At 41.5% G+C, this 25,477-nt stretch overlaps 1 protein-coding gene across 3 annotated transcripts in view; it reads right to left on the bottom strand.

Annotated features, from left to right (window-relative positions):
* The window catches only part of MYO16 (myosin XVI), a 607,799-nt gene that overhangs the window by 318,718 nt on the left and 263,604 nt on the right, over positions 1-25,477 (bottom strand). For all 3 annotated transcript variants that reach the window (XM_045481946.1, XM_045481930.1, XM_045481937.1), the window contains exons 9-10: positions 21,988-22,141; positions 4,273-4,423 (exon numbers count right to left, since the gene is read on the bottom strand). In XM_045481946.1, the coding sequence (XP_045337902.1) occupies positions 4,273-4,423; positions 21,988-22,141 (305 nt within the window). The remainder of the gene's footprint in view (positions 1-4,272; positions 4,424-21,987; positions 22,142-25,477) is intronic.

Genomic DNA, 25,477 nt, shown 5'->3' with positions numbered 1-25,477 from the left:
TCCATCCACAGTGGCACAGCTGTTTCACGGGGTTAAGGAAAGTACTAGGCTGACAGTAAAAATGTGGAGATGCCTGAGCCTGTCTGAGGTAATGAAATGTGACAAATACAGTGTGAGAGCAGATCAAGGGAAGAATTCCTTGCATTCATCACATCAGGAGCCCAAAATGATCAGGAAGGAGGCTTTGATGACGGATTGTAAGCAAGGTTATCAGAGGGACACATTCTTTATAAAGATTTCAAAGGCACCGGGGCAGCTGCAAGTAGAAAGAACCAGAAAAACACATCTCTGAATATTTTTATGTTACAGTGGCAGGCTTGATAAGGTCTACTGTCAAAGTCTGCCAAACAATTATAACACAAGATAAAAGCGAGGTGGGAAAATACGTAAAAAAAAAAAAAAAAAAAAAATCCTCTCTGAGATTGGCCACTATGATTTCCATGAAGATATATATCCCTATCTATCTGTGTAAAAGGGGAGATCTAGAACATAAAGTAAATAGAGCTCAGGATAGAAGGTCAGGAAGAACTTCAGAGAAACACTTTGAGAAATGTTTCGAGATCCAAAGGGAACTTAAGTTTGGGAAACAGTCTGATTTCCCTGACTACAGGTCGTCCACACTTGCCTGGAGTGGCATCACCTTTCCTGTTTTGTTCGTTTGTTTGTGACTTTTCATCCCTGGGAGATTAGCAGTACATGTGCAGAAACCATAAGTCCAGGGAACAGAGGAGGTGGTTTGACAAACAGGAGAAAACCATCAGGATCTTGAGGAGGGGAAAAGGACCGAGTATTCATGAATGAAGAGGAGAGAGGAAGTTAGGAAAAAAACGAGGTGGCCAAGAGGTCATAACAGGGAAAAGGGTGATAATCTGACAAAATACTAAATTTTCCAAAGCTTAAGCCCACCACCGTGCCTAGATAGCATTTTAATTATTTCCCCTTGTTTTCGCTATTCTGTCAGATGTTTCTTTTAATTTTCTTAATGTTTTTATTCATTTTTGAGAGAGATTGAGACAGTGAATGAGCCGGGGAGGGGCAGAGAGAGAGGGAGAGACACAGAATCGAAGCAGGCTCCAGGCTCCGAGCTGTCAGCATAGAGCCTGATGCGAGGCTCGAACCCATGAACTATGAGATCACAACTTGAGCTGAAGTCAGACGCTGAACCGACTGAGCCACTCAGGCGCCCCTGTTAGATGTTTCTAAGACAACAAAATGTATCAGGTTCTTTCACTTCCTATTGCTTCGCCTGGCCAAGGGTTTACATTTTTGCATATGCAAATACGGGTATTTCTTGGACCACAGAAAGAGAATTCTCTCCAATTGTCAAAAGCCCTGTAGCGCACAGGCAGCCATGGCATGCCGACCCCTCGCCTATTGATGGAACCATCGCAAGTCGACAGGGCTCTGCCAGGTGAACGGGGAGCTCCTTGGGGGTGTCCCCGATGGAAGAACCAGATCCAGAGTAAAGAAGTACTTGTGACTCTTGGCAATTCGCTTCAGGTTCTGGAATTTGGTCATTTTCAAACTGAATCTGTAACGTGAGTGTAAGTTAAGTAATGAAAAAGGATAATAACTTGCCCATGGTGGGATTTTGAGGATTAGGATAATGCAGGTGAATGCATGGTTAAGCACTGAAATGTTAATACAAAGTATGATTTTGTATTATTATTATCTAAAGTAATTTACATTTGCATTGAAAAAAAAATAAAGCGTGGTAGATGTGTTGACTGGAATTAGATCAATTAAGAGCAGATACATTTAGTGGTAGAGAACTCAGCCATTCTGGCAAAACCTAACATACAGTGAATCTATACAAATAATAACAATAAAAATATAAATACATCTTACTGCATTTTTTTAAATGTAATGTTTATTTATTTATTTTGAGAGAAAGAGACCAGGAGAGGGGCAGAGAGGGGGTGGGGGAGAGGATCCCAAGCAGGCTCCTTGTGGTCAGTACAGAGCCCTACGCGGGGCTCGATCCCAGAACTGTGGGATCACAACCTGAGCTGAAATCAAGAGCTGGACACTCAGCCGACGAAGCCAGCCAGGTGCCCCCATCTTACTTCATTTTTACTCTGTTCTTGGTAATTGTGTTATAACCTTTATAGCCCTCTTCTTTTGTCAGCTCTGTAAAAACCCTGGGAGGACTATACTATGTACCCATTTTATAGATGGGTCTTATGAGCTCAAGGAACCTAGAGTCTAAGCAGCAGACCTGAACCAGAGCATCAGTCTTTCTCTGCACTCCCAGGCTACCGTGCCTTCACTAAGTGGAATAAAAATTGGACCCAAATTTCAAGTGTGAACTAAATTTTTACAAATACATTCAGAAAGAAAGGAAGCAGAAGAAGGGAAAGAGGGTAAAGTTAGGAAGTCAGGAAGTTGGAGAAGGACAGAAAGAGGCAGGGAGAGGAGAAAGGGAGGGAAAGGCAGAATGAGAAGGAAAGAAAAGGAAGAACGTATTACACACTTTGAAGGAACTTAAGAGGAATTCTCTCTCCATTCTCAGAGATAATACGTGTTCGTTTTGGTGATTATCAGAACCGAAAAAGTTTCAATCAAGCCTTGAATATTCATTCACACAGTTACCATTTGATAAAACCTACATTTTAGAAAAACCAGGAAGGAGAGATACAGTGGTTTTTGTTTCAATTTGTAAAGAAATTTTCCACATTCCACGTTTCCCTTTAAAATGCTATTCAGAAGGCTCTTGCTTCCACAAGCCTTTTCTGAAGCTCTCCTGTGAAACGTAAAAGTATAATCCAGCCAGTGGGTGACGTCAATCTTCCTCGGGAGAGAGTCAGGGCCAAGGAGGGATGACAGCGGTGCCTTAAATCTTACCTGACATTCAATCTGTCTACTGTTACAAACTGAATTGCATTCCTCCAAATTCATATGTTGAGGCTCTCGATGTGAGCATTTGGCAATGGGCCCTTAAGGAGGTAATAAAAGTTAAATGAGGTCACAGGGGTGGGACCCTGATCCTATAGGATTGGTGTCCTCATAAGAGACACCAGACAGTTCTTTCCTTCTCTCTGTCTCTTTCCTCCCCACCACCACCACCTCCCAGATGAGGACACAAGGAGAAAGCAGCCAGGATGAGGACCTTTATCAGAAGAAACCTCATCAGTTGGTACCTTGATCTTGTACTTCAAGTCTCTAGGACTGTGAAAAATAAATTTCTGTTGCTTAAGCCACCCAGTTTGTAGTATTTTGTCATGGCAGCCTAAGCTGACAAATACACCTACTAAAATTTAAAAGTATTGGGGCTCCCAGGTGGCTCAGTTGGTTAAGTGTCTGACTTCAGCTCACGTCATGATGTCACCATTCATGCATGGGTTCAAGCCCCGCATCAGGCTCTGTGCTGACATCTCAGAGCCTGGAGCCTGCTTCCAATTCCATGTCTCCCTCTCTGTCTGCCCCTCCCCCACTCACTCTTTGTCTTTCTCTCTCTCTCTCTCTCTCTCTCTCAAAAGCAAATAAATAATAATTTTTAAAGTATCTCAAAATTACAAAAATCACTTATTAGTTATTTTGAAATAACAAAAATTAATGAAACTAAAATTAAATTTTGAAAAGATGGCCTTTGGAAAACCTAGCTAAGATGTCTTTAAATTATCCGAAATTAGAGTGAAATAAAACAGTTTCAAGGATTACTCTGACATTTATAAAATTACTCTGCCACTTATAAAACATGAAGCATGTAAAAATAATTTATTTCTGTAGGAATGGTAACAGAAAATACACTGATTTCTATATCTCCCAGCTCATCAAAGTGATCGCCCATAACCTAGGCACTGCGGGACACACACATAAACACACACACACACACACACACACACACACACACAGTACACCACCACAGTTACTTCCCATAAATGACTCTTAGTGGTTGATTTTTCTTTCTTTTTGTTATATAAAATAGTTGGATCTTTGAAGGAAACAAAAAGCATACTCCATGTAATAATCAAAATGACGACCAAACACATAACTGTTATTCAGGAATATTCAGGAATCAGCATACTGGCTGAGCTCACGTTCCTGGTATAGAAGTCGAGAGTATAAAATTAAATCCTTCTACAGCACAATAGCAGCTATGTTTAATGGTCAGTATAATGCCATGACAGTGTGTATATGGGAATTTTAAACCAAATATTAACCTCTAAGTCATGAATTTTTCCTTGAATGGAAATTTGTGGGTGTTTGGTTTTGAAACGTTGGATTTTAAAGCATGATGCACTAAGCAGACACACAGTAAAGACGTGTTACCTGTTCAGGTTTGGTGGGGACGTTCACCATGGCATCTTCAGGGACGCTGTCCTGAGACTGTCGCTTGCATAGACCTTTTCTTGCATCTTTGAACATAATGTCTTTTTCCAACATACTGTCTTGCTTGGCAATCGGCAACACCAGGGGACTGCTACAGAAAATAGTCAACATTGTAATTATTCTTTTCCGGACACTGTCGTATTAATCAAAAAAGACCATAACAAAACTGGGCAGTGATAGAAAGGTGTTTTACTCAGATAAGAAACTGCTTCTCGACACGGAGGGGAAAAAAACAATCAACGGAAAATCTGTAAACTTTTCTATTCTAAATTTCACTCAATTTCAACCTTAAAAAAAAATATATTCAACTTGAGAAGGAAATGTTTACAAATGTATATATGACATAAAAGAAAATCAATAAGCAATTTATAAGCAAATTATAAGCTAAGGTTGATGCATGGTTGAACTAAGCAAGAGATTTAAGTGGGAAAGTGAATTGCAAACATGTAAAGGCCAAAATTACACAATTAATTAAAATATTGTTCATATACAATTTAAAATATGTTATAGAGGGGCGCCTTGGTGGCTCAGTTGGTTGAGCGTCCAACTTTGGCTCAGGTCATGATCTCGCACGGTCTGTGAGTTGGGAGCCCCACGTCGGGCTCTGTGCTGACGGCTCAGAGCCTGGAGCCTGCTTTAGATTTTGTGTCTCCCTCTCTCTGTGCCCCTCCCCTGCTCATGCTCTGTCTCTCAAAAATAAACAAACATTGAAAAAAAATTAAAATATGTTATAGAATCTGGGCATAAATATGGGCAATATTTAGAGTTTGTAATGAAATATTACTAGGGGAATCAGAGAAGAATGATGTGCTCAAAGGTTGAAATATTACAAACAATAAATTTCATTACTTCATATGGCTCAAACTAGGCAAAAAAAGAAAATAAAAGCCACTTCATTTTTTTTTTGTTCCAAAGACATCATTGCCAAAAGAAAGCCATTATTATATAATGTTCATTAAAAATTAACACAATCTAAATGTTTAATTTGCATTGTAACATTTTATGATAGCGAGATTTAAAACTGCATTTCCCTAAATGTTACCATACAAGCAAAAATATACACCTATTTAATCAAGCGCGATATATATAAACATATTTATTTCATGTATTCTGTTATAGCACTTGTAATTCTAATTAACGCTTAAATGCACTTTTTGGTTTGCAAAAAATTCGGGTTTATTGAGGTATTATTTACATAGAGTAAAACTGACTATGACTCACTTTTTGTAGATGTACATGCATTTGTAGATGTATGTGTCGAATATATATATAGTTGTAAATGGTTAAATATATGTATTTGTGTACCACATAACCAGTGCTATATAGGATTTTTATCATTCCCAACCATCTCTTTGTGCCTGTTCTTTGTTTGTTTGTGTTTTAATTTCTTTAAGTAATCTCTACACCCCGTTGGGACTTGAACTCACAGCCCTGAGATCAAGAGTCACACTCTCCTCCGACTGGGCCAGCCAGGTGGCCATATTTGTGCTTGCTCTTTGGACCCAGTCATGTCCACTCACCTCCTGCCCCTTGCAACCACTGATAATTACTTCTTTCACTATAGTTTTGCCTTTTCTAAAATGTCAGAAAGGGATCATAGAGCACGTAGCTGCCTGCGTCTGCCTTCACTTACTTAGCATAATGTTTTTGAGGTTGGTCAGTGGCTTGTTTTTTAGTGCCAACTGGTAGTCTGCTGTGGAACATGTGACACTCGGGCTATCCATGCACCAAACGTTTGGGTTTGTCCAGATGTTGTCAAGTGTAAACGAAGCTTCTACACGCAGCTGTGTACAGGTGTTTGGGCAGACACATGCTCTCATTTATCTTGGTTAAAAACCTAGCTGAAACTCCACGAACTGTTTCTGACGTTGTGCTCCCCCCAGCAGTGCCTTGGCAATTCCTTTGCCTCACGGTCTTGCCAATGCTTCTCTCTCTTTTTATTTTTTTTAATTAAAAGCTTTTTTTAATGTTTTATTTTTGAGAGACAGAGAGAAACAGCATGATTTGGGGAGGAGCAGAGAGACAGGGAGACACAGAATCCGAAGCAGGCTCCAGGCTCTGAGCTGTCAGCACAGAGCCCAACACGGGGCTCGAACCCACAAACTGTGAGATCATGACCTGAGCCAAAGTTGGACGCCTAACCGACTGAGCCACCCAGGCGCCCCACTTCTCTCTTTTTAAAATCCACTCTAGTAGGTATGTTAATGGTTTTTCGCTGTGGTTTCAATCTGTATTTAATGTGCTTATTCAATATAAAAAGCTCTTCTCTGGTAAACTGGGTGTTCAAATCTTTGTTGCCTGAGTACTGGCTTTATATATTCTGGTTCCCAGTCCTTTATCAGATGCATACATGGCAAGTATTTTCTCCCAGTCTGGGTCTTATCTTTTCATTTTCTTTACAGTGTGTTTCAAAATATGTTGTTCCTTTTTTTTTTTCCCCTCTTATGACTTGGGTTTCTTGTGTCTTATCTAAGAATTCTTTTCTTAACCCAAGATCAAAAAGGTTTTCTCCCAGGTTATATTCCAGAAACGTTATAGTTTTGTGCTTTACATTTGAGTCTATAATCCATCGTGAGTGGGTTTCGTATATGGCGTTGTACACGCGTCACATTTCATTATTTTTTTCCTATGGCTGGCTGTCCAAGTGTTCCAGCCAATTATCTGGATACCTTTGTTAAGATTCAGTTGACCATATATGTGTGGGTCTATCTGGGGGTACTCCAGAATGTTCCACTGATATAACAGTCTAGTCTCACACCAATATTGCATTGTCTTGCTTTAATACACCTTCACAGTAAGACTCAAAATCAAGTACTAGGATTCATCCAACTTCGCTCTTTTGTTTTGGCTATTCAAGATCATTAACATTTTCATATAGACTTTACAATCTATTTGTCAATGTTTATAAACATGCCCATTGGGACTTTGATTAGCATTGTGCTCAACTGGTAAATCAATTTGGGGGAGGGTTTACATATTAACAGTGTTGAATTCTGTCATCCATAAGCACAGTATCTTTATTTATTCTGATCATTATATTTCCTCAGTATTCTTGTAACTTTTGGTATTAAAACCTTCCAAATATCTGTTAGATTTATTCTGTTGTATTGCATGTTTTCACGCCATTACAAGTGAATTTTTTATTTCAATCTCCTCTTGCTGTATACAGAAATGCAAATGATTTTGTAGATTAACAGTGCTAGGGGTGGAGGAAAGCATCCTGAAGGGCTTCTTTTAGTAACCACAACGTCTCATTGTTTTACAGCCTGCCTCTGTGCCCTATCTTCCAAATGTACAACAGAGTCTAGCAAAGTGTGGAAAAACAACAACAACAGTAAATGGGCTACATTAATGCCAGGCCTGAGGGAAAGGCCCGAGGAACACTTTTACAGAAATGTGAGGTCAGTTATGCATCCGTTGAGCTCTGGATGATGATGGTTTACTCAATGAAGACATATTTAAGTAGGTGAGGTGACAGGGGAGCACACTAACGAGGCAGCCTGGTGCAGAACAGTGACAAGTGTACCGTGTCTGTGTCATAAAAGCACAAAGTTTGATGTTCACTCTGCCATCCTGGGCAAGCTATATACACATTCTCTAAAACCAATCTGTAAAAAAAGACTGGTGTTGGATTTCCAACATAATGCATACAAAGGGCTTAGCACAATGACTACAGGAATAAGCAGGCAGTGAAATTAGCTATTGTTAGTTGCATGTGCCCAGCGCTATGAAGTTTCTGGGATTTTTGCTCTGCTTACAAACTAACAGGTCAGCTTGGCACTATTTCATGGCGAAGCGTGGGAGACAAGAGATTCCCAGATCTGAGACGGAGGATGTTGTTACTCACAGACGGCACACACAGAGTTCCGTGTTTGCACCATGTCCCACGATGGGCCCACACAGGTGGACCTCCACGGACACCTGCACCCACAATGTGTTGTGTTGTAGGACAGAGTCCCGGGCAAGAGTCAAATACTTTTTGAGCGAGCAGCGAACACTGCACCAAGCAGCTGGTAAGCCAGTGCCACTCCCCTCAAGTGAGTTCTGTGGTCTCCTTGAGCTACTTGGTGGCCTGCGCACCAAGTGCTCAAAGCCCATGGCAGACTATCCTTCCCAAGAGTACAGTTATTAATTTTAAAAATTCTTGGGGCGCCTGGGTGGCCCAGTCGGTTAAGCATCTGACTTCGGCTCAGATCATAATCTCCTAGTTCGTGGGTTCAAGCCCCGTTTTGGCCTCTGTGCTGTGCTGTGTCTCCCTCTCTCTCTTCCCCTCCCCTGCTTGCACTCTGTCTCTCAAAAATGAATAAACGTTAAACATTTTTTTTAAATTCACTATATGATGGGGATGATTTTAATGCTTATAAAAATTTCATATCCAGATCTGCTTGAATACCATCGAGTGGTAAGGTATCCACAACTGCAAAGGGGCCCTATTTCTTCCGTGAACAACTGGGCAACACTGCCCGCTGCCCTAACTGGTATTCATCCTCTCTGAGCTTCCGAGGTGGGTCCCATGCTTCTCTGACATGAGAACCCTTCAGGTATTTGAAGACCATTGCAGCTTCCCTATATTTTCTTTAATCTGAGTGGACCACGCACAAAACATTTTGATAATTACATGGGATTTAAGGCATGGTCATCTTCCTTCTAAGTACTCCATCCATACTAACTCTTTATGGAACAACAACATTATAAAGACACATCTACTATTCCACCTATTTTATAGATGAGTACACTGGGGGACAGAGAGACGGACTGGCTGTGGACACACAGTGAGGCAGGACTACAGCTGGGAACTGAGGTCCAGAGCTTGTGTTCTTAGCCACCAGTCACACTGGCCACATCCACAATCCACCCTCACACCTACCAAAATGTGTCCTTACTTATCTGGCCTTGTATATCAGCCATCTCTTTCTTTCTGCTTCGTCAGGAAGTTTTAAAAGAAAAAGAGAAAAGAAAAAAAAAAAAAACTAAAGAGAGGTTTTGCCTATACTGTGCCAAGTGTTCTGAGTATAAAGTGATGAATAAAGCCGTGGTTTGACTAGTCAGGTAGAAACCACAGAAAGTCACCAGTTAGAAAGGATTTCTATGTTCCTGTTGTAAAATGTATTTATTTATTTTGAGCACAGAGAGAGAGAGAATTATTTATTTTGGGCACAGAGAGAGAGAATCCCAGGCAGGCTCCAGACTGTCAGTGCAGAGCCCAGTGCGGAGCTCAAACTCAGGAACCGTGAGATCAAGACCTGAGCCAAAGTCAGCCTCTGAACCCACTGAGCCACCCAAGCGCCCCACAAAGGATTTCTGAAGGGGAGAAACAGTGAGTTTACTAAAACAGCCAAACAGCTCCTTTCCTATCTCAAATCTAATCACAGTGTTACTAGCGGGTTCTATCGTATTTCCAACTGAGAGGTATACTCAGAAAGAAGATTGATCCAGGAATAGAGTGACCTCTTCTCTTTCTAAGTCGGTTTCTGCCTCACGGTGGCAATCACCTGACCTTCTAAGCCTTCACAATCTCTGGGCCACAGCTGCGCCTTTGCAAATGCAGGAGTTAGATGAGGCAGTATCTAAGTGTATGCTAAGCCCTACAGTTCTGTGATGCTAACACGTGCTCCCTCCTCCGACACATTTTCACCTACGTCTTTAAAAATCACTTCCACACTCAATAACTTAATATCATAGGTCTACTACTAACAATAATTGTAAGTAACTAGTTAAAAATACTCTTATTCATATAAGAAAAACAATGATTCTAAATAATACAGTTGGATCACATGGTAATATATTTTTCATATGCATATTTTCTATAAGAAAATGCAAAGCATGAGGCGCGTGGGTGGCTCTGTGGGTTAAGGGTCTGACTCTTGATTTCAGCTCAGGTCATGATCTCACGGTTTGTGGGTTCCAGCCCCGTGTTGGACTCTGAGCTGAAAACTCAGAGCCTGCTTAGGATTCTCTCTCTACTCTCTCTCTCTGCTCCTCCTTTGATTGCATTCTCGCTCTCTCTGTCTCTCTCAAAATAAATAAATAAACATTAAATAAATGCAAAGCATGTACCTTGGCTGCCGGCATAAGGTAATGTTTTGAATGTCCATGGAACAACTCTTCTTTAAGTTTCCATTCCACTTGTAAAATGAAGGATATTTCATCCATAATCATTGTGATTACCTACAGCATTCATCTAAGTTCACTTCTATATATTTAAATTTTCACTGATTATCCATTTGTACACTGTGAAAATGTATGAAAATGATACTTTTCTAGAAAAAGGAATAATAATGTTTAAGTACTCACTGCTGTTTGTTTCAATACACGTTAAATGTTTATCAATCCAAAATATTTATGATATGAGATGGATTTTTAGAAAAATAAGATGTAATTATATAGACAGAACAAGAATTCAATAAAGAAAAAGAAACACATAAAGGATAAGAAGGAATGGACCAAATTAATAGGAGTTTCATTACAAAGGTAGAGTACTGTGGAGGGTGCCTGGGTCTGACATGATCTCACTGTGGTGAGATTGAGCTCCATGTGGGGCTCCACACTGGGCATGGGGCCTGCTTGGGGTTCTCTCTCTCTCTCTCTCTCTCTCTCTCTCTCTCTCTCTCTCAAAGGTGGACTACTGATGCAGACGGACTTCACAGTCTCCTCTCTCAGCTCACCTTCAGAACAGCTTCTCTCCAGCTCTAGACTGCTTCCCTCCCTTTTCTTAGAGCTCTTACCTTAGAGAACTTTCCACTGTAAATGTGCTCTTTGTCCCTCTGAGCTGTAAATATTCTACAACTGGCAACATCCTTCCCCAGGACCTGGGAGCTATTCTCTAGAAATGTAACCATGAGGCTCGTTGAGGGAAGGAGCCCCAATCTCCTGGTCTCTGTGGGAGGGTAGGAGCCTCACTTCCTTAAGCACCAACCAGTGAACTGTGGATGGCCTCCTTACAAGGACCAGCCTTCCTGCTTTTCCAGGATTTTCCACACACTCATCCCAGCGTTTAAAAGCTCTCTGACCTTTTGTATCAAGAGTCAAGTTCAGGGGCGCCTGGGTGGCGCAGTCGGTTAAGCGTCCGACTTCAGCCAGGTCACGATCTCGCGGTCCGTGAGTTCGAGCCCCGCGTCGGGCTCTGGGCTGATGGCTCAGAGCCTGGAGCCTGTTTCCGATTCTGTGTCTCCCTCTCTCTCTGCCCCTCCCCCGTTCATGCTCTGTCTCTCTCTGTCCCAAAAATAAATAAACGTTGAAAAAAAAAATTTTTAAAAAGAGTCAAGTTCAGTCTCTCTCCCTCTAGTGCAAGAGTCTTGAATAAGTTCTTCCTTTCACCTTTAACTTCTCTGGTATAAATTTTTTTTTTACATTAATGAGTGAATTTTTTCATGCTTCTAATATGTTTTCCTGGACTTTCTGATTTTTCCTCCATGAGAAAATTTTAATTTTATAAAAAAGGTGTCAGGAATAGAAGTCTATCAGTGAAAACCAGAAAAAAATAGGAAGGAAAATAGTAAAAGAAGGCTTAAGTAAGGCAGATTCCACAAACGTAAAGAAAATGAAACAGCTACTATCCAAGGGAAATTTAGATTAAAAGGGCAAGAGATCGCTTTAACCTGACCGTGGAAAAAACCACATGACACTATTCCGGCAGACAATCAATTTCTGAACTCTATTGGATTTAGTCAAGACTTACTTATTTCTAGAAACATAAAAGGCATTTCATGCAGAGCAAATGTGCCTGTAGGAACTGGGACTTTGTTTCTGAAAATGGAAACAGGAAGGTAATAAAACAAAACTAACAAAAGCAACAATCATTGCCCGTTCTGACACCAGCAATTTTAGAAAACTATAGAAAACAAACAAAATTGGCTATATTGAGATATAGTAGGCCAACAAAAAAAAAACCTCATCAAAATAAATGTAAAGAAATGGCATATATGGGGTGCCTGGGTGGCTCAGTCGGTTAAGCATCCTACTCCAGCTCAGGTCATGCGTTCATGAGTTCGAGCCCCACATCGGGCTCTGTGCTGACAGCTCGGAGCCTGGAGCCTCCTTCGGATTCTGTGCCTCCCTCTCTCTCTCTGCCCCTACCCCCACTCTCAAAAATAAATAAACATTAAAAAAAAAAAAAAAAGGAAATGGCATATGTGACTCAGTTATTGTGGTGGTGACATACAGAATAGATCTCAATTTTAATCCTAACAACACTGCTACATAAATGACTTACCACAGGGAATTTGGGTTTTTCTGCATCTACAAAATAATTATCTAAAGGTTAATTTTGAAGGAAACAGTTCCTGGACAGCTTTGAATTAATTGCTATCTTTGCCCAACACCATCCCCCCCCAAATAACTTTAGTTTGTGTCATTAAAAAACTACAATGAAAGAAAAACCACTTTGATAAAATATTCCTTGTGTTTAGGAAACAAAAATGTCAATGTGTCTCATGGTTAAACGGGAAATGACACTGTTGTTAAGATATCTGATATTCATCTTGTAGTTCTCAACCGATATCTGCAAAGAAATTTTCAGACTCCAAAATAAAGTCAGTCGAATGCATCCACTCTGGGAATACATGAAGGGAATTTCTGGATAGGCCATGTTATACTGTTATGCTGTGTAGCATGCGTTTATGTTTCTGAATTGGTATTTAATGAATGATATTTATACGAAACAACATGACTATCGTTCACTTGAATCAAGGAAACACTTAATAATCTGCATTTCTCTGTCATTTTTAGCAAGTACATTTCATGGAATGTGGTGAAACTTAAGCCACCAGCATGGGTGTGCCGAGTGAGTGTGTGCGTATACACATGGCATATAATATAAAAAGAGAAGAGAATGAGGTGTGTGTGTGTGGTAGCTTATGGAATAAATGCTCTGAAAGGTAGTGAGCCCCATCTCTGGGGCAGTTTCAGGTGTAGGGGAAAGAACTGACTAGAAAGGGAAATGCTGACCCCTTCCCTCTACCTTCATGAGTTAGGCAATGTGTCCTCTAGACCTCAGTAAAAACCAGAGACTCATGACAGTGTGGTTTGCAACCAACTTTAGAAGACTGGTTATCCAACCACGTTTGAGGGATAGTGTAAATGGTTTAAACTTGGAAATCAGATTAAATAATTCTCCGTGTCTCATCGTGTCCCTGGATTGTGTGACATTTCTCTCCATCCCCCACTAGACCATGGAAGCCGTTCCTACCCGTAAGTTCACGTGGAACTGACCGACAGCTTTGTCAAGACTGTGTGATGCAAAGCTTCCAAAGACTCCGAAGAATCCAGGGCTGGGAGTGTGGTCCGACTGTATCTCAAGTGAAGTTATTTTACTGCAAAACGGCCACGGAAGCTGTGCTGATTTTGAAAACGTTCAGGTCATTCAGGGAGAGTAGTAAATGTACAACAACAACTGCCTTACAGGAGAAACCAGAGATGTGGTGTTCCCCTATCAGGGGCAAGGCCATTAATGGCTGTAGCACAGGTGTGTCTAAGGGTCCAAGAGTAAAAATGCACTTTTCAGTATTGCTTATCCTGAATTACTCGGAGACATTTCTGCAAAGAAAGCCCCATGTGTGGTGTTGAGACATGGGTCGAAGGCTATGTCCTTCATTTGCAACATAATTTTTCTAATACACTGCATGACAAGACTACAACCATGAGCCCAGGGAGATACTCAAGGCAATCTTCTTGAGCCTGTTCCCAGTCAGGCTCAATAATTATTGAAACTGCTTTGATATGCAAATTGTATTTCTTGTCATTTGAGCAAGAAAGGCTGCAGAAGAAATCTTGTGTGGCCACAGTTGGCCTGCTTTTGAATGAATGCATGGTGGGCCTCTCTCAGAAAATGTGGCCTCTTCAAGGCTTTCCGTAACATCTACTCTAAGACCGTCGTGGGTCTCAGGTTTTATTGAGGTCAAAGACACATTGCACAACCCATACTCTGCCCTCTGAAAAATCACCACAGGGTATTTCTTCTCATCAACGGCCACTTGGCTGATGCACCCTGGGGCCCGCGCACCCCCAGCCCCTTGTGATTTTTGGCCCTTGTGTCCTTGGCCCTGCTCAGGTCTGCCTCTTTCCAGACTTTTCCCTGTCACATCTTTTCTCCATCCCAAGTGCTACAGGACTCAGAAACCCTGCAGACCCATCCCCGAAGCAACCTAATCAGAGGATGCACCCGCCCAAAGCTGGTCGTCTCTGAGATTGGATGTTTCTTTCCAGCTTCTTAGAAAACAAGTCTCTCTCTAAATGGTTCATATTCAGTTCGACAGCACCAAACGGCAAGCTGAATTCTATTGTCTCCACGTATAACTACAAGGCCTTTCTTCTTTAGATGATTATGCTGACAATTCACAGACGGATGGAAAAACATCTGGTTTTCCTTTCATCGTTTCTCAAACATGTATGTCGAATCACAGTGAGCCAGACACTGAGCTCTAAGTGTTTCAGAAAGATTGTCACTGAGTTATCAAGAGCACGTTCAAGAGACATCTGTCACTGCCATCATCATCACTGGGTGGCCTCCTGCAGTGCAGTTCTGACACTGTCCACAGCACAGACCCCACAAATGAAGGGCATTGTTTCCAGCAAGGCTGCTGCCCCTACGTTAGACACGGCCACGAGTTTGGGGGTCTCCATGCCCACCCACACTTCTGACCAAGCGCCTACCAATGTACAACTCCCTGGCGTTTGATGACTCACTAGAACAACTCACAGCGCTTGGGGATGCACCACATTTACTAATACGGCTTTATCGCGGAGGGCACAGGTTAGGACCCGCAGTGCACACGCTCTCCCTGGGTGTGGTCTGGAGGGCCCTCCCCTTGGAAGCAGGGCATATCACCCGCCAAGCCTACAGAGGTGCTCCCCAATCAGCAAGCTCCATCGGGTCCTCCCTGAGGTTTTGTTACATAAGCTTGATGGACTCCATCACCGGACTCAGAGTCCAGGCCTCCTCCCGTCCTGGAGCCCAGGCTGACTCGGTGCTCAGTCACTTACTCCCATCGCTGGATATTCCGGTGTGACCAGCCCCCCCCCCCGCCCTGAGGCGCCCTGGCGGCATAAATTCAAGTGTGACCCCCGGGATCTTAGACGTCGGAGACAGTCAGTCCCATGACTTGGGAATTTCAAGCTTCTAGCATCTCTCCTCCCAAGAAGCAGGGAGAAAGGCCTGGACAAAGTCTTAACTAAACAACACCCACATTTTACACTTGAGGAGAAAGGTGGCAAAGACTTTGACCAAACTGCCTGAGTCAAGAGCCAGCAGGTGCTGAGCCAGCGCCGGAACCAGGATGTACGGCTCTGGAGTCTCTGTCCATAATGGCCACACAGCGCAGGGCCTCACAGGCTGCCTCCGGGAGTCAGTGTAGACGCTCAGACCAAGCGAGACCAAGGGTGTGATAGATAACACGGTAGACAGAGGTAATGGCCCCATGTTGTTCCATTTCGCTGGTAGCTTTATCTTGAAAGCAGATCAGCAGCACGCGGTATCGTAAGTGGCCTTCACGTTTATGGTTTCTGCGGAAGGGAAAGGTCTCCCCAGTCGCAGACTATCTTTTAAGCGGTCACACGAAACACTTCTGCTACACTGGCAGTGGCCCACAGCCAAAGCGGACTGACCACAACAGCCAAATTCACATCAGCAATTTCCTCTTTCAAGCCAAATCAGAGGTTTTAGCATTGCCAATAAAAATTACCTCCTCCATGAACCAGTAGAACACTGGGTACCTGTGTATGACACGGGTCACCTCCCTTAAGTTCTGAGCGTCAGACTGGGATTTATAACGTGGGGATACAGGAGGAAGCATTTGTGTTGTGTGTGTCAGTACATTCAAACTAAAGACATTAGCAATCAAGATAAAAAAACATCACGGGAATACAAGACAGCACAGGGAAGACAGCCAGTGATATTGCAATGGTGTTGTAGGGTGATGCACGGGAGCTACTCTTGTGGTGAGGACAGCACACAGTGATGCCGAATCACTACACTGTCCGCCCGAGACTAATGTGCCATTGTGTGTCATCGGTACTCAAATTTAAAAATTAACAACAAAAGGGGCGCCTGTGCGGCTCAGCCGATTACGTGTCTGACTCTTGGATTCGGCTCAGGACATCATCTTACGGCCGTGAGATCGAGCCCCATGTTGGGCGCTGTGCTGACTGCAAAGCCTGCTTGGGATTCTCTCTCTTTCTCTCTGCCCCTCCTGTTCTCTCTCTCTCTCTCTCAAAATACATAAGCTTCTAAAAACAATAAAACCAAATAAATAAAACTTAACAACAACAAATGAGAGACAGTACTTGTGCTCTTCTGAGGATCAAATGCAGTGACCCACACAAACCACTCCGCACAAGTCCTGATGTCCGGGGACTGCACAGGAACTGTCAGCTGTTGTCACTGTTGTTACTGCTTGGTGAAAACCCACAACTGGTTGGTGAACCACTCCGCCCACTAGGTACTATGCAGAATTGTTGCGAATTCCAACTCAAGGACCCCGTGAAATAGCATATTAGAAGCAAACGTTGGCACGTATCAAACTTTTCAGTGATTAAAGACCCTAGGAGAGGGGCGTCTGGGTGGCTCAGTCGGTTGAGCGTCTGACTTCAGCTCAGGTCGTGATCTTGCAATTGGTGAGTCTGAGCCCAGCATCAGGCTCTGTGCTGACTGCTTGGAGCCTGGAGCTGCTTCAGATCTGTGTCTCCCTCTCTCTCTGCCCCTCCCCTGCTCACGCTCTGTCTGCCTCTCTCTTTCTCAAAAATAAATAAGCACTAAAATTGTTTTTAAATGCCCCGGGAGAGCACTTCCATGTTCAAACACCAAAGGGTGCATTCTGGCCACGGCTGTTCCATTAGTGGCAATAACTGGACGTGAGACCCTGGGATCCATCTCAGGACAGGAAAGACAACACAGGGAGGAGGCACCCAGTCAGAAGTCAAGACAGAACAGAGGGGGAATAGCAGTCGAGTATGATAACAGTGGTTGCGAATTTCAGGCAGAGAGGAAGCCTGCAAGTTAAACAGATAAGGAACATCGTAGCTGGGAAGGCTTCTGAGTTCAATCTAACACGCTCATTTTGAGACATGAACTTGAAAGTCAGGCAACAAATATACACTTCATCATGTTCGCTTAAATAGGAGATATCTTAGAAACGTCGAATGTGGAACAGTTCAACAGTATAGGAATTTCCTATTGATTAAATGTTTCACCACCATTAGGGGTCCAGCTAACAGTGAACCACAGCAGAAGTGTCGTTCTTATCCTATCCGTGGGTGAGCACACAAATCCTCACGGGACGGTCAACGAGATCTGACATTTGGAAAGGGAATTTGACTTGTGTGCTGAGGTAGCAGATTAAACCGCTCAATCGTTTTCTTAAAATTTTAAGCAAGACATATCCTAGGAAAATGTAAAAGGAGCCAGTCAACTGTAGAACGCAAAGGAATAGGAAGCGGGATTTAAAACCAAAAGATGGCGGGGCGCCTGGGTGGCGCAGTCGGTTAAGCGTCCGACTTCAGCCAGGTCACGATCTCGCGGTCCGTGAGTTCGAGCCCCGCGTCGGGCTCTGGGCTGATGGCTCAGAGCCTGGAGCCTGTTTCCGATTCTGTGTCTCCCTCTCTCTCTGCCCCTCCCCCGTTCATGCTCTGTCTCTCTCTGTCCCAAAAAAAATAAATAAACGTTGAAAAAAAATTAAAAAAAAAAACCAAAAGATGGGCCATGATAATTCAGAGGAGGTAATGCGTCATAAGTTCTCAGAATGAGGGCTGCTGATAAAAGGTGGGTGAAGAGACTTTCTGAAGAAAAACAACAGATTACACGGAGGAGAGATGAAGGCTGTTGTAGTTTTTTTTCTAATTGTACGCTTCTCATACCAATGAATAAGCACTATCTTTTCTGGGGCAAAATAAGGAAATGAAAGGAGCAGTGAGCTTCATTCATTCGAATGCTTGTTCTTGCCTGGAGCAGAGGAAAACTGACCACGAGGCCCCCCTTTGCTCTTTCCCCTTCTTCCTGGATTTTCATTTTGTTCTAATTCCTTCTTCACCTCCCTAAAGCTGAGGGACTTTGGAAATACCTGAAGATCAGGCTTCACATTTAAAATTCAGGTTATCAAACCACTCGAGGATGAGCTTGGTTATCAAACCACTCGAGGATGAGCTTGGTTTAAATGACGGAAACTTGGATTGTCACAGAACAATGGCGTTTGTTTATTTTAATGGAGGGAACAGCTAGAAAGCGTTTGCAGAAAACTCAGCAATGCTGAGGCAGGAGAGAGAGACACAAGATCAAACCCTCCCGGACACCAGGGCTAAACCACGGACGCTCCAACAACTGGTAAGTGAACAAAAGCTGCTTTGTAAATGGCACGTAAGAGATCTGCAAAAGAATTACACTTATATTTTCTGTGACTCACACCAATGCTCTGATCCTTTTCACATATGTTCTCTATCACAAGAGCAGCGTGTTAAAAATATCCTACACGTTTCAGTAAGTTTCTTGTCCTAATCACCATTGTGCTATAAAATACACTCAAAGCAACAAATACTTTTTTTCCCTCAAGAATGCACACATTTACCACTTTAGAAAAAGTTTTGACCTTTACAATGTTTGTAATTTATTTATGGAAGAAATTTGAGTGTCCATATTTGTCCTGCTCATACAAAAGCACGGCTCAGAAAAGCAGTTATAGAAAGTAAAATTTCAAGGCGCCTGGGTGGCTCAGTCGGTTAAGTGTCCGACTTCGGCTGAGGTCATGACCTCATGGTCTGTGAGTTCGAGCCCCACATCAGGCTCTGTGCTGACAGCTTGGAGCCTGGAGCCTGCTTCGGATTCTGTGTCTGCCTCTCTCTCTGCCTCTCCCTGCTCATGCTCTTTCTCTCTCAAAAATAAGTAACCATTTAAAAATTAAGAAAAAAAAGGAAGTAAAATTTCTGCACTAAAATATAACTGTACCTAGTTGGTGTACTATCTCATCTATTTGCTGCTGGTTTGTATTTATTAATAACACTACAAAGACAATGAAAAACAGATAACATGTATCACAATCATAAATTATAAAAGACAATTTAAAAATGTACTTAATTATTACCCTTAAACTAGTCAAGTCTATTTGCGATTTTTTTCAGATTAAAAAAAAAGTAAAACTATGATTGATTTGTTCTTTGATTTAATTTTCAATTCTCTCTCTGAACAAAAAGAACAGTGGACTGCAGTGAAAACATAGGTCGAAATTCAATATAAACTTATTGCAAAGTTTCCAAGCTCCAAGTCAGTAAGAAACAATGTAATCAAAACAATTATATTGAATTGGGTAGAATAAACAGGCCGCTTAATAATCTGTTCAAAACGTGTTGCTGAATCAACAATATAAAAAAATATATAGAAGTATCTTTGGGGGCAAATTGGCTGTTATCAGTTTCTTTTATTTTTTTAAAGGGAGAAGACATAAACAAAGCTATAGGTGCATGGATAAGTTGATATTTATCCCAAATAACTTATTATGAAAGAATTTGGTTTTAACGCAAACTTGGGATCTGCTCACAGTTTAACAACTCTTTAACTGGAAAGCCCATACATAATTCTAATAGTAAAACAGAATCTGTTGGGTATTGATTTTACTCTCACCATATGAAAAGAAAAATTCTTCCATAGCAAATGTTTGTATTACTCCTCTCATTCCAGGGCTATCAGTGGTATAATCATGTAAACATGATGTCAAACTATTCCACCTGTTCATTTGGGGTCACTTGATATTTATCTTCTTAACCGTTCCTAACTAGACTCTAACTTCTAGTTCTATGGCTTTTTTTGTCCTTTTTTCTCCCACGTCCATGTCATGGTATTTTTCTTCCACCTGTGAAAACAGGGTGCAGAAGATCTAGGGTAGGAGTGCTGGGCTGTAAATCCTGATGTGTCCTATCCCAGCTCTGTGATCTTGGGAAAATAAGAGACGCTTAATTGCGCTTTGAAGATGGAAGAAGAGAATCCATGAAATTCTTAGCAGAGCGTCTGATATAAAAACAAGCTCTTTTCTAACACAGTTAAAAAGTCCAATCCAATGATGAATACGTGCCAGCATTAAGTGGAGAATTAAGTAAACGTATGCATTCGCACACAACTGTAGCCTCTTGAATTATCAAGAGTAACTTGAAATTAAAAGTATTATTGAATGGTTGTGATGGCATCTGTGCTGAAATGCGTGTTTCCCTCTGAGCTTTCTTATTCAGCACAGCCCCCCCCCCCCCCCCCCCCGGTGAGGAGGCAATTGGAAGCATCTCCTCTATTCCCCGGGAAAGGAGATCAAGTCATGCTAAGTCTGGGCATCCATCATCTCTGATGGATGAATCTGGGAAGAGCATCTCCTTAGCTCCCTTCTCTTTATTCGTAGAGCGAGCCTGCTTGTCCCGTCCTGTTATGAGCTTTGTCTGGAAGCTCCTCATTTGGGAGACCTGATCTAGTTCACAGGTGCCTTGGACGTGGTCAGTAAAGCTGCCCAATAATGGGATCCATTTAGGGGCGCACAGGTGGCTCAGTCGGTTGAGCGCCTGACTCTTGATTTCGACTCAGGTCATGATCCCCGGGTTGTGAGACTGAGCCCCACGTCATGCTCCATGCTGAGTGTGGAGCCTGCTTAAGATTTCAGTTATGCCCTCCAAAGCATCCCCTATCAGTGATCAGGTGTAATTTGGTCTCCATCATTACAGTTGGATCACTTTTCAGTCTGTCTGAACCCAAACTGTGTTATTTATTCAGGGCACCCTCAAATATTCCAGTAGGAGACAGATTCGCTATTGCCAGAAAAGAAACAATTTCATAGAAAGAACTTTCCCAAGGTCCCACTGCTTGTATATACCAGATTTTGTTTTTCAAAGCGAAATATTTTTTCCTTACGTAGTTTCTTCTTTTGTTGAGATATGATTCACATAGCACAAAATCCACACTTTTAAAGTGTACAATTCAGCACTTTTTTTTTAGCCTATTCATAAATTTGTGTAACCATCACATCTGCTTCTAGAACATTTTCCACTATCCCCAAAAGGAAACTCCATATCCATTAAGAGTCATTCCCCTTTACCCCGTCCCCACTCCTGTAATCCACTAATACACTTTCTGTTTCTATGGATTAGCCAATTCTGGATGTCTTATCTAAATGGGGTTATACAATACGCAGTTTTTTGTGCCTGGCTTCACTCACTTCGCATAACATTTTTGAGGTCCATCCTTGCTATAGTATGTATCAGTATTGAGGAGATATTTTAGACAACAAGAAATCATTAAGCTTTGTACTTTAGAGAGAAAAAGTGAACATCTGTATTTCCTACTTTAGGAATTCAGTCATTTTAACAGTCATAGGAAATCTCACAAATCAGTTCAGCTAAAAATGTGGAGTGTGTTTAAAATCTTACCTTTGGCCCCATGGTGACAAATTGAAACACTAACTAAAATAATAATATTTAAGAGAATCAGCCAGTTTTCCAAAAATTATGCTAAACTCACGACTGTCAACAGTATTTTGTGGTAAGTATGTTGACAGATAGCTTCAATTTTCTAATTCTTTTCATTAAAAGTCCATCTTGACATGGACTGTAAAATGGTGGTTAACAGGGATGGCAAACAAAATAATCAATCTTCAGCGAGCAAGGGCTAGGACATCAGCATTCTACACTAAAGGCACTTACAGCTTGCTGGAAAGTGCTGGAAGGTCGTGGAGAATCTCCTCATATGGCTCCTCAGAGGCCAAGGCAGGAACAGATAAACGTTCTTTAACCCTTTCTTCCCAGGCGATTTCAGCTTTCAGCAGCATTTCCTCAATAAACTCAGAGGCAGCAATATCTACAAAAAACAATACAAGACACAGAAGAAGTAGGAGGCAAGATCACAGAAAACGATTCACTTGGAATAATTCTGATGTGCTTAAAATGCTAAAATTTATCAACACATAGAGCAAAATGAAAAACATTAAAAGTTTATGGTAGGAATAAAATTGCAGTATTGCCACTTTATTTATTTATTTATTTTTAAAACTTTAAAGTTTGTTTATTTATTTTGAGAGAGACAGAGACAGCATGAGCAGGGGAGGGGCAGAGAGAGAGAGAGAGAGAGAGAGAAGCCCAAGCAGGCTCTGCACTGTCAGAGCAGAGCCCAACATGGGGCTTGAACTCACAAAACTGTGAGAGCATGACCTGAGCTGAAACTAAGAGTTGGACACTTAACCGACTGAGCCACCCAGGTGCCCCATGCCATTTTAAAAGGCTATCTTGTTTTATATCAGTGACATATTTAATTACAAATGAAATGAAAAATATAAAAACAATAGTCACCAAGTGGTGATGTGTAAGAGGTAAAATCACGGAGAAGCTAAGCTTGAAGGAACTTAATGTCATTTTATTCTCTGCAACTCTTCCTTCAGCTTGATGAATGAAAAAGATGAAAATAGTTATACCTTCCCGAAGACTGGGTTAGTATAAAACTTGTCGTAGGCGTTCTACAAACATCCTACTAAATGGGTAGATGGACAATAGTCGTGTTATGAGAACAGTAAGTCTAGCCTTTCTCTGTGATCTGTGTTTTTCAATCTGAAATATAATTATATTATAAGTTACAGGTTGACAGTAACATCTGAATATCTTTAGGTGGTCATATCGATGTGCCTTAATCAAATTCACACTTACTAACAATCAAAACCGGAAGTCAGTCGATCCTGAAGAAAAGTTTGCATTCATAACAATTAGGAATCTAATGGGTACAACTCTTCTTTTTAAATCCTCATGACTGAACTTCCTGGGATCATGACCTGAGCTGAAATCAAGAGTTGGATGCTCAACTGACTGAGCCACCCAGGCGCCCCAAGAAAGAAGTATTTTCATTCAATCAACAAAGATTACTGAGAGTCTTTTATCGGCCCATCACTGTGTCACTCATGACCAATAAAGTATGGAAAATGGATTATATTGATGGTAGACTCAGCATGACCCACATGGGCAAAACTGTGTAAGACAGCCATCATATCTTGAGGTGGCCAGGGTTGAGGCCAGACCAGACATTTAGTCATGCCCTGGGCTCTAGGGCTGTGGGTTGCCTTGGGTGTCTATTTGGGCACATTTAGGTCTAGCTGACACTAGACCTAAAAGGTAGAAGTGTGACAGATGGGAGTCTAGATACTCAAGGGTCAATCATATATTCTCTTCTCTGGGAAAGAAGCCAGGGATATAAACTTGAAAAATGTGATCTGTTGGAACTACAGTAAACAGAGGATGTGACATATTTCACAATACATATTTTAAAGAATAGGAAAAAAAAACTATAAATTTCTATTTACTCTTTACCATTTTGAATTTTTTTATGTTTAGTTTTGACAGAGAGAGAGAGAGAGAGAGCACAAGGGAGGAGGGGCAGAGAGAGAGGGAGACATAGAATCCAAAGCAGGCTCCAAGCTCCACACTGTCAGCACGGAGCTCGACGTGGGGCTTGAACTCATGAACTGCATCCTCATGACCTGAGTCAAGTCAGATGCTTAACCGACTGAGCCACCCAGGTGCTCCCTTTTTAAAAAACAAAACAAAACAAAACAAACCACATGCTTTTGTAGTTAATGGTAAGATTGCTACACTATCATTAATATTAGCCTGATTCTAAAGTTAGAAACTATAAAGCAATCTTAGAGTTTTGTTCGTTAAATCTTCAGTTTATTTGAGCAGATAAGATGGACTAAGGGTGCCTGGGTGGCTCAGTTGGTTAAGCATCTGACTCTGGATTTTGGCTCAGGTCATGATCTCACAGTTCCTGGGATCGAGCCCCACCTTGGGCTCCACACTAATGATGGGGAGCCTGCTTGGGATTCTCTCTCTCCCTCTCTCTCTGTCACTCTCCAGCTTATGCTATCTCTCAAAAAAAAAATAAACATTAAAAAAAATGGATACACTTAAACAACATTTAACTCCAAAAAAATAAGAAATAGAGAAAAACTCTCATTTTGTCATAAGCTGGCAGTTAGTCATGTAATCATACACCTGTAAGTATATCCACTGACAAATCTTAGGCATAAAGTGCTTTTAGATTATTAAAGTATAGCAATAAGAAGAAACTGAATTATTTAGATCAATTACTACCTTCAAAATTTTATATCATTTTATTACTTATGCTATACTTTTTCTAGATTTTTATTTTTTATTTTATTTTATTTTATTTTATTTTATTTTATTTTATTTTTTTAATTTTTTTAAAACATTTATTTATTTTTGAGACAGAGAGAGACAGAGCATGAACGGGGGAGGGTCAGAGAGAGAGGGACACACAGAATCTGAAATGGGCTCCAGGCTCTGAGCGGTCAGCACAGAGCCCCGACGCGGGGCTCGAACTCACGGACTGCGAGATCGTGACCTGAGCCTAAGTCGGCCGCCTAACCGACTGAGCCACCCAGGCGCCCCCTAGAGTTTTATTTTTAATAAACAAATAACTAATTAGTATATTTGTCAAATTTTAAAAGCTAGAAAATGAATAAGCATCTATTTTTTAAATTAGTGTATGTACATATGCAATAACAGTGGTAAAAAGAACTCTAGAAATATTCAAAAAGATACTTATTAAAAATAGTAACATTAAGATTTTCAAAGTTTTAAATTAGCTTGAGAAAGTCCGTCTTGATTTCTACAGTATACCTATCTGTGCAGAAGAAAACATTATTATTGTTTTAAATTACTCTAGCAAGGGGACACTTGGGTGGCATAGTCAGTTAAGCCTTTGGGACTTTTGATCTTGGCTCAGGTCATGATATTACAGTTCATGAGTTCGAGCCCCACGTCAGACTCTGCACTGACCACAGGGAGCCTGCTTAGGATTTTCTGTCTCCCTCTCTCACTGCCTCTCCCCTGCTGTCTCTCTCTCTCTCTCAAAATAAATAAATAAGCATTTTTCAAATATTACTCTAGTGAACAACTGTATATTTGAAACAATAAGAAACTAGTTAAATAACAGCAAAATATTTTAAACTAATTGACATTGAAGGAATCACTGCCTAGGAAATTAAAGCTCAAAAGCAGATTGCACCCAAGTCCAAGGGCACCCTATACACGGAGCCCCTCTGGAATGTCTTCTTGTAAAGGTGCGGGGGGCGGGGCACAGGAGTTTGTGAACAGTGCTTGGACCCGAGCGTGTACACAGAACTTGCCA

The sequence above is a fragment of the Leopardus geoffroyi genome, chromosome A1 (assembly GCF_018350155.1).
Source record: "Leopardus geoffroyi isolate Oge1 chromosome A1, O.geoffroyi_Oge1_pat1.0, whole genome shotgun sequence".
Lineage (NCBI taxonomy): Eukaryota > Metazoa > Chordata > Mammalia > Carnivora > Felidae > Leopardus > Leopardus geoffroyi.
Note: the sequence above shows the minus strand (reverse complement) of the source record. Positions and strands in the feature narration are given on the sequence as shown.